Source organism: Myotis yumanensis, unplaced genomic scaffold (genome assembly GCF_028538775.1).
Source record: "Myotis yumanensis isolate MYYU_CA2020_CCGP unplaced genomic scaffold, mMyoYum1.0.hap1 SCAF_4, whole genome shotgun sequence".
NCBI lineage: Eukaryota > Metazoa > Chordata > Mammalia > Chiroptera > Vespertilionidae > Myotis > Myotis yumanensis.
In genome coordinates this window covers 86051029-86065115 of record NW_027223755.1, presented here as the reverse complement: position 1 = coordinate 86065115, position 14087 = coordinate 86051029, and the positions used below count along the sequence as shown (strand labels likewise).

Genomic DNA, 14087 nt, shown 5'->3' with positions numbered 1-14087 from the left:
GGGGGAAGGTAGAATAAGGTAAAGGGGGGGATAAATGGTGATGGAAGGAGACTTGATTTGGGATGGTGAACACATAATACAATATACAGATGATGTGTTATAGACCTGTACACTTAAAAAACTATATAATTTTATTAACCAATGTCATCCAAAAGGCACCAGGCATAAAGTAGGAAAATTCATAGCTACAGAAGGAGTAAACACGCTAAGTCAAAGAGAGCCTTGCTAGCATCAGTCTATACTCAGAGATGGAGAATGTGTGTATAAAATGCACATATGTGAGTATATAAAATATATATTTTTAGTAAAAAAATAATATACACACACAATAAAGAAGACCATACATCAAAATGTACACATTATCTATGCCTAGATCCAATCCCAGCTACTTGACTGATAGGCTGTAAAACTTAGGTAATTCATTTAAGTTCTCTAGGTCTCAGCTTTCTTATCAATACAATGGGAAATAATACTACTCCCTCATAAGGTGACAGTGAAATGAATTCATATGTAAAAAGCACTTAGAATAGTGCATGGCATTTTGAAAGCACCCAGTAAGTGTTCATTGCTATTATTATTATTTTAAAACTTTTCTAAAACCTGTATTTATGACATGTATAATAAGAAAAAATTCAGGTGTAGAAAGGTGATATTATCTCATCATAGGAAATCCGAGAAGTGCATCTACACCCTTTCTTGGTGGTAAATGGCTCCGGGCCACAGCATTGAGCAATGGAGAGCTCCAGTCCCCGCTTCACTTTATACCCAACTTCCTAGTGAATGTCCCATTTACAGGCCCCAGGGGACTTCAAAATCCAAATGTCCCAAAGATACTCATCAGCCACTCCACACCACAGGCTGAAGGATGGCCCATGCCCCACTGTAACATTCCTTTAGTCTCTTCTACCAGCTGTGAGAGCCCTGCTGTCAGGGACTGCACCATCAAAATCCACTCACTGAACGAATGAATGAATGAATGCAAGAGTAAATGAATGAATGACTCTGTTCCTTATTTCCCCCCATCAAAGCAATATACAACCCATGGCTCAGCCAGCCAAGCTGAGAGCATGTATGGTCTTAATTACCTCCCCGTATGCAATGGTGTTATTGTATCTTCTCATTTCTGGGTAAACGTGGTCCAGGTACCACTGGAAATTCTTACACTTTAAACTTTTCCTTAAGGCTCTTCTTTCAGAGACATCACCTATGTCGATTCCTGGGTTCTGAAAGGAGAGAGAAGCAAAGGGCATTAGTGACCGGGGAGCTCTGGCCGAAGAGCACAGGTGGCGTCACGCTCGGGAAAACAGTCAGAGAGAAATCTTAATTTCTCTGCATGCTTACTTGGAAGGTCGGAAGAAGGGCACCTATTTGATCATCTATTCCCAAGCTAGACACTCCGTCCTCTGAGCGCATCACTCGGTCCCCAATCAGCTGCCCCGATCATCGCTGTGCGAAAGGGGTCCCGGGACACCCCATGGGGCACCCTGTATTCCCAGCTGCGCCTCTCCCACATTTCCTGAGTGACTATCCGAGCCAATTAGAGAAATTATTTGATTAAGACAAGAAAATAGATGCCTCTACACCACCTCCTGTCTTTCTTTTCTGCACAGGTGTAATTTCCCCCTTTGTTGGCCCTTTGTGGAGTTCATTTATGCAGAAGTGAAAATAATTTTCCATCGCAAAGCTTGTAATAATGTCCTAATGAATAATTCACTCTGCTTTTACAGAAATGAACCTGTAATGGGCTGCTGTGTGCTGACAGGGAGAAATAAAGTAGCTGAAATATGACTCCACAAACTCAGCCACAAGATGGCCCTGAACTAGGGGATGCAGGCTGCTCTCCACAGAGGCGGGGAGGCCAGGCAGCATCTGGGGGGTCCAGGAGAGTTCAATGATTTCATTAAGACTTCATCCTCAGCAGCCAAACAATGATTTCCAAAGGAACAGCCCTTTAAATGTCAAACATTAAAATTCAAAAGAAAACCTGGGCACCGATATTTAAGTCTTTGTTTTAATTTACTTAGCATGATTAATGAGAATGGTCACTTGTGAAAAGTGTGGAAGGGGACACTGGCATTAGGGACAGAGGTTGTTTGCAATGATGGAGAAGGCATTGGGATAGTCGGCAGCCCTGACGTCTTCGGACTCTCAGTCACACCACCATTCTAGGTCACAGCTCCTCATCTGCAAAATGGGAAAAATAACACCTATTCTGCTGACATCACAGGGTGCGGGCAGAGGTGAATGAAGACTGGATTTCACATCCCTCCCCGCCACATGCTATGTGCAGGGCCTTAATAAGCAAGTCACTTTTAACCTCCAGAGTTTCAGTTTATCCATCTATAAAATGGACATCACATTAGGTTCACATCAGGTTAGCATTTACTGAGCACTTAATTTTTTTTGCCATGCTCTGTTCTAAGCCTCATGTTTAGCTTCCCAGGAGCCCTAGGAGATAAATGTGAACAATCCCTGTTGTACAGATGAGGAAACCGAGGCAGATGGTTCCTAAGTCTCGAGGTTGTTTTGAGGGCTAAATGAGATCTTACAAATAAGGAACTTATCTAGTGCCTGGGACATAGTAAGGGCTCACCAGATGTTGCCTATCTTGATATCATAACATGTAAAATCACTTACAGTGTTTCAGCTCAAAACACTACACTGCCATGGGGGTTTTCAATACTGTAGAACCTTATTTCCACAACTGTAACAACAGTGATATAAATTCTTCACTTTTATCTTCGTTATCCACAGACCTCGCACATATGCAACTGCATTTCTGCTGTTTTGGGCTCCCGCCTCCTGAAACACAGGGGCTACCATTTCTCAGCAGGAACATTCTAGGCAATCCTCTCAAGGGCATGGCTTGGACATCTGGCTGACAAGGTAAACCCAGCTGTGGCTGGGGGTTCGGCTCACCCTGCTGTGCCGTGGAGGACAAACAACACGCACCGGCATTCCCATATCCCTTCCAGGCGCTGCTCTAAGGATGTCACCGGTACTTAGATTTAGTACTTTAGATTTAGTTCTCACAACCATCTCGGAAGGAGGACCTGCTATTATCCCTGTTTTACAGCTGAGGAACCCAAGGTACAAAGGCTGTCTAAATGGATTCATTCAAGATCTCCTAACTAGTAGATGGCGGGGCTGGGACTCAAAGGGCTGCAGTAACACGGGCATTTTCCTAGGCTACCTTCTGGGCAGAATAAGGGGAAGAGCTGAAGAGCCATGGAAACAAGGGATTCAGCAGACAGTGGGGGCACCTGTCACGAGGCAGCTGGAGCTCCACGGGAGGGCAAGCCGTTAGAGCAGATGACAGGGTCTGGTGCCAAAAGTTCTGGGCAAGGATCTTCTGAACACAGTGCATGTTCAGAGCAGGGCATCCAGATGACTGTAATAAGACTGAGACTAACCCAATATGACCCTTCTAGTCCTTGTCAATAGATTTTGAGGTTTCTGTTGTCACCGTCCCCCTGTACAGTGAGGGTTCTAAAAACTGGAGCTCTGTGGACCCCCTCAAAATGTGTTCATAATTTTGCAAGTCTGAGCATCTTTCCAGGGAGGAAGCATCAGCTTATTAAAGGGACCAATGTCCCGTCCAACACAAGGATCACTTGGAAGATGGGGAGGGCTGCTGGACCCTACCTCCAGCGGCAGGTTCCACGCTATGTACACATGAGACTTGTAATCGTCCATCCAGACCTCAGCCACCCGGAGAGCATTCCTCTTGGTGTAGAAGCCAATGTTGCTATTGTATGGCTTCTTCTTCCGCTCGATGTGGGCCACCCGTGAGCAAGGCAGGACCTCCATGCTGCCCCCGCAGAGCCATACCTGGAGGTGCAAGGACTTCGTTAGCCTGACAGGCATTCCCAGCTGTCACTGCCCCTCCCCGAGGTCCCAAGGCAATGGCTCAGGAGACCTAGCATGAGTGAGAAATAACATTTTAACATATAAAGCCATATGAGATTTCAGGGTTCATTTGTAACCGCAGCCCTAACAACCTAACCTAACCTAAGCTAACCTGATTAAAACAGGTAGAAAAGAAGATTTGCGGGAATTTTATAGATATAATAGTCTAGAATATTAAAATTCAGCTCTGGATAAAAGTGGCCCATAAAGGTGCTCCCGGGGACACATGGCTTTCTCTGTTCTTAGTAGTGCATTGGCATCCACGAAAGTTTCCCCCGCACCTGCGGGAACTGTGCCCTGCAGATCTAGACTGGAAAATTCAAACTAAAAAACAGACCATCTTTGTTCACATCAGCACAAAGTATACAGGGGTATAGTTCTGCACTGTTAATATGCTCCAATGTGGAGTCCCGAGAGCACAGGTGCCCGGCATTCTGGAAGCATCCACCCCAATAAGATCATGTACAGGATCACTGTTCCTGGAGTATTCAGGTGGAAGGCTGGAATGATGGTTGCCTTTGAGAGATGCGAAAGCCCAAGGAAGCGACCCCTGCTGTTCTCTGCCTGGGCATGGCAGGCATCCAGGCTCCCAGGTCCTGCTTCCAGGGGAAAGCTGGGCCATCCAACAACTCTCAGTCCCAGGCAGGAAAAACAAAGCATGTCTGATTGCCCAGAGGATTAATTTGTGAAAGTGAAATGCCTTGCTTCTTGGGAAAAGAGGAAGAAGACACAGAGAAATTTCAGGGACCTGTGAGATGTACTGCTGTGAGCTCCTGTGTACTCTCCATAAATGACAGTGTGCTGGTGAACTGACTCAGGTCGGCACAAAGTATGCTCCTCCCAGACGGGGTCATTTCAAGCCATTCCACCTTTAGTCTCCCGGAAACCTGCATGCTTGAGGATTTGTCCACCTCTCCTGGGCCTTTATTGATTAAATTTGGTGGCACAATTCAGATGTGTGTGATCCTCTGTTTCTATTTTCCAACTCTGGTTATATCACAGGGAAATCATATACCTCTGGAACATTCTCCCCATCACCAAGAATCTTCTCTCACTGCTCATGCCTTCAATGAGGAGACAGTGAGCTAAGGGATTTGTAGACAGTGGTGGCTCAGACTAGTTTGATTTGCAACCTAATAACTAGGTGTCCCCTTGGGTTGAGACAGACCCATTACAAGGAAGTCAAGTCAGGGAGGCAAAATATTGCAAAAAAGACATGAAGTTCTACAGTTATAGGCATTTGATAGTTTCAATATTCAGGGGGCTCTGGCTGGGTAGCTTGGTTGGTTAGAATGTTGTCTCAATGGGTCAAGGTTGTGGGTTTGATCCCTGGTCAGGACACATACAAGAAACAGCCAATAAGTGCATAAATAAGTGGAACAATGAATTTATATCTCTTTCTCTTTCTCTCTCTCTCTCTCTCTCTCTCTCTCTCTCCTCCCCCCTCTCTCCCTCCCTCTCTCCTTCCTTCCCTCCCTCCCTCCCTCTCAAATAAATAAATATTTTTTAAAAAGATTCACGGAATAAATGAAAATACGCTTGTGTTCACCAATGAGAAAACTTAATATTGTTAGGATGGCAATACTCCCCAAACTGATCTAAAGATTCAGCTTTCAACAAGGGTGCCAAGACAATTCAATGGGGGAAAAGAATAGTCTTTTAATTGTGTTGGACAAATGCAAAAGAATGCCTTTGGGCCACTACCTCTACAAAAATTAACTATAAATGGATCAAAGACTTAATGTAAGAGCTAAAACTGTAGAACTCTTAGAAAAAAATACAAGAGCATATTTTCATGACCTTGGATTACACAAATGTTCAACTGATGAATGGATAAACAAATGTGGTATAGCCATACAATGGAATATTATTTAGCAATAAAAATAAATGGAATACTGATACATGCTACTATATGAACGAACCTTGAAAACATTATGCTAAGTGAAAGAGGCCAGTCACAAAGAACCATATATTGCATGATTCCATTTACATGAAATGTCTAGGATAAGAAAATCCATAGAGACAGAAAGTAAATTGACAGTTGCCTAGGGCTGGGGGTAGGTTTGGAGAAAGTAGAGTGACTGCTGGTAGGTATGAGGTTTCTTTTTAGGGTGAACAGAATCTTCTAAAATTGTGTTGATCACTGTATAACTCTAAATATTCTAAAAAGCCACTGAGTTGTACACTTTAAATGGGTGAATTATAATGGTATGTGAATATCTCAACAAAGCTGTGACAAAATAAATCAATCGATAGACAGATAAATAAGTCCACAGAGAGATGGAGAAAAGAAATTCCAGGGTTGGATTCTGAGTTGGGGAGGTTCAGGATGACTGAGGAAAGCCAAGAAGGGGTGGGTGCCAAGCAGGGATCACAGGTGCAGGTATATGAAAAGCCTCAGCAAAAGCCAGGAACCCAGTTCCGAGAACAGAGCCACCAAGTGGGAACAGAACCTGCAACCAGGCCTATTTGGTGCCAATCCTTGGTAAGCTGTCCAGACCAAGGTCAGTATTGCTCCAAAGCCCGCAGTGCGATTATGCTCACGAGAAGGCTCAAGAGGCCTTGTTAGTAGAGGTGAGAAGGGAAGAGGAGCTTGGTTGCACCCTGTGTCAGATCCCAAATCTCTTAAATGACAAGGGAGTGATGATGTCCCAGGCTGGGAGGCAGGCAATGCAACACTCCTGTCCTGTGTGGCAGGAACCTGGCTTCCTGTGCTGGGATCTGCCATGTGGATATCAGCTGGCATGCTCAGTGAGAACCAACTCACAGCCACTCTGATCTTCCTATATAGTCTGGGGTGGGGCAAGGGGTTCTCAGACTCTGTTGGACCCAGAAAAGAGAGTGAATTACCATGGTAGACACTGGCCCAGATTCCTATAACATCACCACAGTCCCTCTCTGTCTGGAGAAACCTGGGTGTCAACTGATAGATGAATGGATAAATAAGATGTGGTACATATATACAATGGAATATTAGTCAGAAAAAAAAATGAAATCTTGCCATTTGCAAGAACATGAATGGAAGCAGTGGTTCTCAACCTTCCTAATGCCGCGACCCTTTAATACAGTTCCTCATGTTGTGACCCAACCATAAAATTATTTTTGTTGCTAATTCTTAACTGTAATTTTGCTACTGTTATGAATCGTAATGTAAATATCTGATATGCAGGATGTATTTTCAGGGGTCGCGACCCACAGGTTGAAAACCGCTGATAGAGGGTATTTTGCTAAGTAAGTCAAACAGAGAAAGACAAATACCATATGATTTCACTTATATGTGAACAAAAAACCCCAAACAAATGGATACACAAAACAAAACAGAAACAGATCCATAGATAAAGAAAACAAGCTGATAGTTTCCAAAGGGGAGAGGGGTAAGGAGATAGGTAAGAAAAGGGGGAAAAACAAAACAAAACAAAACAAAAATGAGAGAGAGAGAGAGAGAGAGAGAAAGAGAGAGAGAGAGAGAGAGAGAAAACTCTAGGCTCTAAGAAATCTTAGACAAAACACATCTCTTCTGCTTCAGAACAATTGATGCCCTGGAAGAAGAAGAGGACACTATGGGAGTGGGATGCCAGTGGGCAGGTGGCATTGGTATCTCCACCATCATGAGAGAGGGAGAGGGAGAGGGAGAGGGATAGGGAGAGGGAGAGGGAGAGGGAGAGGGAGAGGGAGAGGGAGAGGGAGAAAGTCTTCAAGGGTATGCTGGTTTATTTCCAACTGATGAATGTTTCTTTCATTCATTCAACTCATACCATTTAATAAATATTTCACTAACTCCTTAGATCCTTAAAGATTGTGTTATCAAACTAGGAAAAATTGGTATTCCCAGAATTACCCCTGGACCTCAGCCTGGTCAATGGTCTCCCTGATTGTCCTCTCTATTTTCTCAGTTGAAGTCTCACATCTTTCCTTCAAGGACAGGATGAGAAATTGTCTTACATGGCTGGTTCCAAAGCCTGGCTATGCCTTTGAATCACTAAGAGAGTTTTTAAAAATTATAAATGTCTGGGTCCCACCCCAGCCCTAAGAACCTAATTCTCCAGGGGTGGAGCTGGGTGTTTAAAGAGTTCCCCCACTTTTTATGTTGTGATGTGTAACCAGGTTTGGGAACCACTCGTCTAGGACTTTTCTGAGGCTGTGGTGTTATGACTCTATATCACAGGGGCTGAAGAAGCTAGGTTGTGCCTGACCAAAGCCAGTTCAGCCTGGTAGTGGTTCCAGGTGTTGACAAGAGGCAGGGCATCTAATGTGCCAGGTGCTGCCCCCCAGACCACGCTCTCCCAGGGCCGCTGTCACTGAGGTCAGCAAGGGAGGAAAGTGTGGGAGCCTGAAGCCACTGCCAGGTGCAGGTGAAAAGCTGTGGGGGAAGCCAAGGAGTCAGAACCAATGTGACTGGTTTGCTTATATCATCTATTCTTGTAGGCAGTGGCCTCCAAACGTTTTTGATATTCATTCTCCTCTGGAAAAAAATTAAAGCATATCCTTCAATATGTTTAGTTTATCCATTTTAAATTGTATGCACATGCTACTGTACTAATATATTTTACACATGATAAATTAACATATATATAGAAATTGAAAATGATATGAAAAGGGAAGCGTTATTATATCCCTCTTGAACCCCAGTGGATTTTCTTGTGTGGCCCACTTTGGGAACCACTATAAGAATTCAAATATTCAAGGTCAAGTCTTATCCCCTCCCATTTTAAGAGACCAGCTGTTTATCATGGGCAGCGGGAAGTATTCAGGAATGAGGAGGTTTGGGCCAAAGTAACCTAATGATAATTTTCAACTCTGTCATTGAGAGCCATGATTACGTGAAAGCCATTTTTCAGAGATGCTCCAAGCACCCCCGGGAGCATTGCAATTTTGGAAAGAGCCTCAGATGCTGTTACAGGAGGAAGCCCAGAGCCCTCTCCCCACCCCACACCACGATCATTCCAATTGAACAGGAAGCAGCAGGAGCCAGATAGAAACCCTGGTGCTCTCCTGAGCACTCCATTCCTCAGCACTGGCCAGTCCACCACCAAGTCCTGCAGATGATGATTCTTCCCCATGGCTCAGCTCCACTCACTTCCGATCATACCCACCATGACCACCTCCTCCTCCACTATCACTCTAAGCTGCCACCTAGACCACAGCAACCACCACTCCACAGCTCCACTCAGCAGCAGGTGGTGTGATCTGATCGCGCCATGCCTCGGAACACTTCCTGGCTCTCACTGCTCTGAGAATGAAGCCCAAAATCTGACTGTGGCCTTCCAGGACTTGCATCTCCTTGCCCCACCAGCATCATCACTGCACTTCCCCCAACAATCCTGCTTTCTATTCTTCCGGGTGCCACACTCCTTCCAGCTTCAAAATCTTTTTATCCCCTGCCTCTCGCTCCTCCACTCTCCACCTAGTTAATTCCTACGTTAGCCTTTAGCTCAACCATTGCTTCCTCAGGGAAGCCCCCCCAGAAAGTCAGAGCCCTCATCACATCTTCATGTAGCACTTACCACAGCTGTGATTTTGTGAGCACATTACCTTCTCTCTTCTTTCCTAGCTGCTAGCTCCATGAGCACTGTGCCTGGCACACAAGTAAGTGCCTGATAAATCCTTGTTTGAATGACAATGTGAATGTATTAATGAATGGAGGGGCTGTAGGGCATATGTATGGAGTAGAAAGCGAGATGCTGCTTTGGGCTGAGATGCTGGTCTTCCTCACTCGCCTGGGGCTGAGTGGGGAGAGACAGGACGAGGGAGCTGAGAGGAGCATGTCAGAGGGAGAGAGGTGGCCAGGTCTCTGAAAGGCATAGTCCACACATGCACTTCAGACACAGGCCTGGACATCTGAGGGGAGACTGGTTGTCTGGAAGAGCCAGCGCAGCTCACTGGCCTGCCAGTCTGGCCTGTGAATTCAGTGCTTGATTGTGGAAAAACCTTCTAGAAACAATCCAGCACATCCTCTGCTCAGAAAGCATAAGGAGACCCGAGACGGTGGGGTTGGAAATCTAGCCTGGGAGTAACGATGATAATGGTGACCCAGCTAACTGGTGTCCTCCACACCCCAATTCTAAGCTACCCCTTTGAGTTACTCCTTTCTGAGTTTCTCCCAGGTATATATGAGATAAGCATGTTAATCAATATCTGCTTGATCTTCTCTTGTTAACCTGTCTTTTGTTACAGGGGCCCCAGCTGAGAACCTAGAAGGGTAGAGGAAAGATTTTTTTCTCCTCTACACCATCCTCACTCACAAGGTCTGTAACTGTTCCCATGGTAACCATGGGTGCCCCACACTGTCCAGTCAGGGCTCTCAGCCAAACCTAGCGAAGCAACTCTGCAGTCCGAAGTCTACCCAATAATGATGCAGAGTCCTACTCTGATGTCTTACAGATGCCACTATTCATGAGCTACATCATCCTCACAAGTTATGTATAGTTTTTCTCTTATGAATGTAAGAGGGACCACATAGCAGACCTGACAAGCTCAGTGACCGCGAGTAACCACATATGCTGTTCTGATCATAAAGTCCTAACTGGGCAGGCCACAGCGGGTAGTCACGTCCCAGGCCTCCAGCTTCCTTAGCAAAGGTCAATCTTTACCCTACATGAGTCCAGTACATTGTTCTTACACATCTAGGATAACATATCTTTGAAATACCAGAGTCATCTTCTTTTCCTAGACCCTCAAGGCACAACGGCTGTCACGAGAGCACAAGGCCATGAAACCCCTCATTGTTATCCTGCTGCCTGCACACCATCTCTATATGCGGTACATGGTAAATGTTAACTATCCTGTACCCACCAACAAAAAGAACTATGTGATTCTCCATTTTCCTTTTTAATCAAACCCTTGAGATTTCCCTCATTGCTTTCTCCTGCCTCGTTAACCTACCACCAATGAATTCCATGTATCCCTCCTTCCGTTTTATCTTTGATTCTGATGTACTAAGTAACCTGCAAAGTGGCCATTCTCCGGAGCATTTTCTCAATCCACTGAGATCTTGCTTCCTGGCATGTCCCCAGATTTGGCTCAGATAAACTCTTACAAAGTTTCTTTCTAGGTTTGGACTTTCTTTCATTGATCAGATGAAAGAATGACAAATACTGAGACTCAAATGGGAGCATTCCAAGGGAGTTAAAACTGGTGAGGCAGCCAGAAAGGGGCACAGGAAATAAACCTTCTCTATGAAGGCCTCCAGTCTGTGTTCAGTGAGCTTTCTTCCCAATTCACATACCTGAAGGGACAGGAAATTCCACCGACACCTCTCAGGAGAGAAGAGAACACAATCAATTTTCTCTATATTTTTCTCTATGTTTTGTCATGGAGATTGGGAGTATAAGAAAAAAAAAGTTTACCCCTTTAAAAAAAGGTGGGGGGAGGGAAGTCAAAGAGCCCAGAATTAAATAAACGCTCTAAACGCTCTGATGGCTTCCTGTGGTTTGTGACCAGCAGCTCCAGACATTCTGGGTAATAAGGTGTTCTGGGGCCACAGGGACTCCTGTAGCCCTCAAGGTCACCCCCTAAGGAGAAGTGGAGGCATCTGGCCTTCAACCCCAGCATCCTCCCTCCTATGACCTCCTTTCAAGGCCTGACCTATGTACCTGACCCACAGAACCTAGAAGTCCTGTCCTGGGTGGGGCCTCCCCTCTCCTTCCCCGTGGCGGGTGAGGGAAGCCCTGCCTTTGGGAGTCTCACAGCCTTCTCCTTCCAGGGACAGGAATCCTTCCTGGTAGCAGATTGACATCACTTCAGAAGCCATTTAAACCCATTTACATCGTTAAAAACAACATCCGAGGAACATTCAGCACAGAAACAACTCCATTCAGTAATCCAAGGGCAGGTAAATTTAAGCCTTTTGTCTGCTGATAAAATCTGTTCAAAGCAACATAGATTTCTGGCTAAGAGAACATCTGATTTGTTACTCCCATCCTCCCCATCATTTTAGGGAAAACCTGGTAACCCACCTCCCAGAGGCCTGGGCTCACCCTCCTGAAGATCAGGGCCCCCAGAGATGCCCCTGGTCCTCAGCACCCCTTCTGCCATGCTGGAGACAGTGAGCTGCCTTTTCCCAGTTTCGATGCACATTCTATCCCACGAAATTGGACGATCAAGTAATGGCTTTGCTCCTACAGTCCTTTTGTGAGAACTCAATCTTAATTCTTCTGCTTTATTTATTACTGTTTCTCAGAAGCAGGGATTTACAAATATGGACCTCAAGACATATCTCAATTTAGCTACCATAGTGACAAGAACGATTAAATACCTGGATTCTGTTGCCAGTCGATGCCAGTCATTTCTCTTAATACCAGATGAGGAATTAAAATGAAGTCTATAAGAGACATGTGATTCAGAGGAGGGGAGACGTGCACGGGGAAAGCAGCTTGATTTATCGAGCCTGGAAGAAGTGTTGGGAGAGCTTGCTTCTTTTGATTTTTGTCGCTATTGCTTTTGCACTTAAAAGGATAATATTGGGGGGATGGTGGAATAATACCGGGTCTATGCTCACCCGTTTAAAACTTACCCCTGCCTTACAGCATGTTATTGTCAGAGAGGGCCTGGGCCTCCGTGTTAGGAAAATAGTACAAAGTTGCCCACTTTTAGGTCGGCTGGGCCCTGACTTCCCCTCACTTGTTTGCCTTCCTCTCTTTCCCTCCACTCCCTCTTTCCCGACCACTTATGAGTGAGTTCCCCATGTCAGCGTTCTCTGCTCCTGTTCTGTCCTCCTATCTCTGCCCTGTTCACTGACTCCTTCCTTTGGACAGTCCCTCCTTTTGCAAGAGCAGCTCCGACTAAGTAGGTGTTAAGCATGTTACCTGTCTTTGCACCCAGCCTGATTAATGACTTTAACTTGTAAATAATTCACATTCTTCAGTCATTCCATTCAATACCTCGCACATATTTACTAAGACCAGAGCACAGAGCTAAATGCTGCCAGGGATAGAAAGATAATTTAGACAGGGGTCCTACTCACCGTCTTTGCTCTTTCCTTAGAGCTTAAAATTAGAATTCTAGGCAAGTGCTGAAGATCGCTTTAGAACCTTGGTGAGAAAGCAGCCAGAAGAGGGGCCTTCATTTCCTGACCTGGGCACCCACGTTCTCCCGTCAGTTAGTCTACATTTGCCTAGGATTACAGAGGATCTGGTAGGGTGCAATTATAGGTGAACTGTGCTTAACCAAAGGAGAAAAATGAACAATATTTAATTGTGTTTTTAACACCAAAGGGCCAGAGTTTTGTGATCATGTACAGAGATCTGGGAGGAAATTAGAATGTCCTCATGCGTCAGAGTGCATCCTATCACCATGGTTCAAAGGCCCTCAAAGGTGATCGATGTCTCTAGTGCCCGAGCTCCCTCCCTGAAACCAACTTAGTCAGGGCTAAATAAAAGGCCTTTCCAATGATCCTTTCCAGAAATCTGCAGAAGGGAACCGTGGCTGAGCGTTGCCAGAAGTTTGGGACTACGACTAGGGGAAAACCAGGACTAATCAGCCCACCATAGATCCACCAGATGAAGCATCTGCCATTGGCCATCATCTAATGCTAGTAACCACTTTCCATTCATTAAATGCAGCCAAGAGGGCCTGCCTGAGACATGCCTTGGAGAGAATGTTGGCTGGCTACTTACCTACCCCTGCTCTCTTCCCCAGGCGAGGCCCAGTCTCCCTCCTCATTGGGGATAGAGATGTGAGGACCCTCACTCAAGATCACAAAGTTGGGAGTCAGAGGGTACATACCAAAGTTGGGATCAGTGGAGACATCCTGATAGAGGCAGAACTTGAAAAGCCCCACACAACAAGCGGTCAGGTGCAGTCACCCAAGACCAGGATCTGAGGCCAAGACAGAGCCAACAGCAATGGGAGAGCTGGGAAGTCGAGAGAGAGGCACGGTGGTGAGAGCTGGCGAAGGGACGGCAGGGACCACCTTTGCAGACAGGAAGTGGGCATGAGGACCCTGTAAGACACCGCTCAGAACAGAGTGCCAATGGCCTTTTGGACCCACTGGCTCTATGCTTCCCAAAGGCAATTTCTGGGCAACTGTAGAGCATGGAATCATGAAAGGTCCGTGTTAGATGAGGAGCACTGGGCTCACATCCGGCTCTGCTACATGGCAGCCTGGCTACTCTCATCCCCGAACCTTGGTTTCCTCAGCCTTGAAGTGCAGCTGATAACTTAGAGCACCTGATCCGAGG

General features: G+C 45.6%; 1 protein-coding gene across 3 annotated transcripts in view; it reads right to left on the bottom strand.

Annotated features, from left to right (window-relative positions):
- GALNT17 (polypeptide N-acetylgalactosaminyltransferase 17) overlaps nt 1-14087 on the bottom strand; it is a 417411-nt gene that overhangs the window by 26713 nt on the left and 376611 nt on the right. For all 3 annotated transcript variants that reach the window (XM_070412838.1, XM_070412839.1, XM_070412840.1), the window contains exons 7-8: nt 3646-3831; nt 1086-1223 (exon numbers count right to left, since the gene is read on the bottom strand). In XM_070412838.1, coding sequence (XP_070268939.1) covers nt 1086-1223; nt 3646-3831 — 324 coding nt within the window. The remainder of the gene's footprint in view (nt 1-1085; nt 1224-3645; nt 3832-14087) is intronic.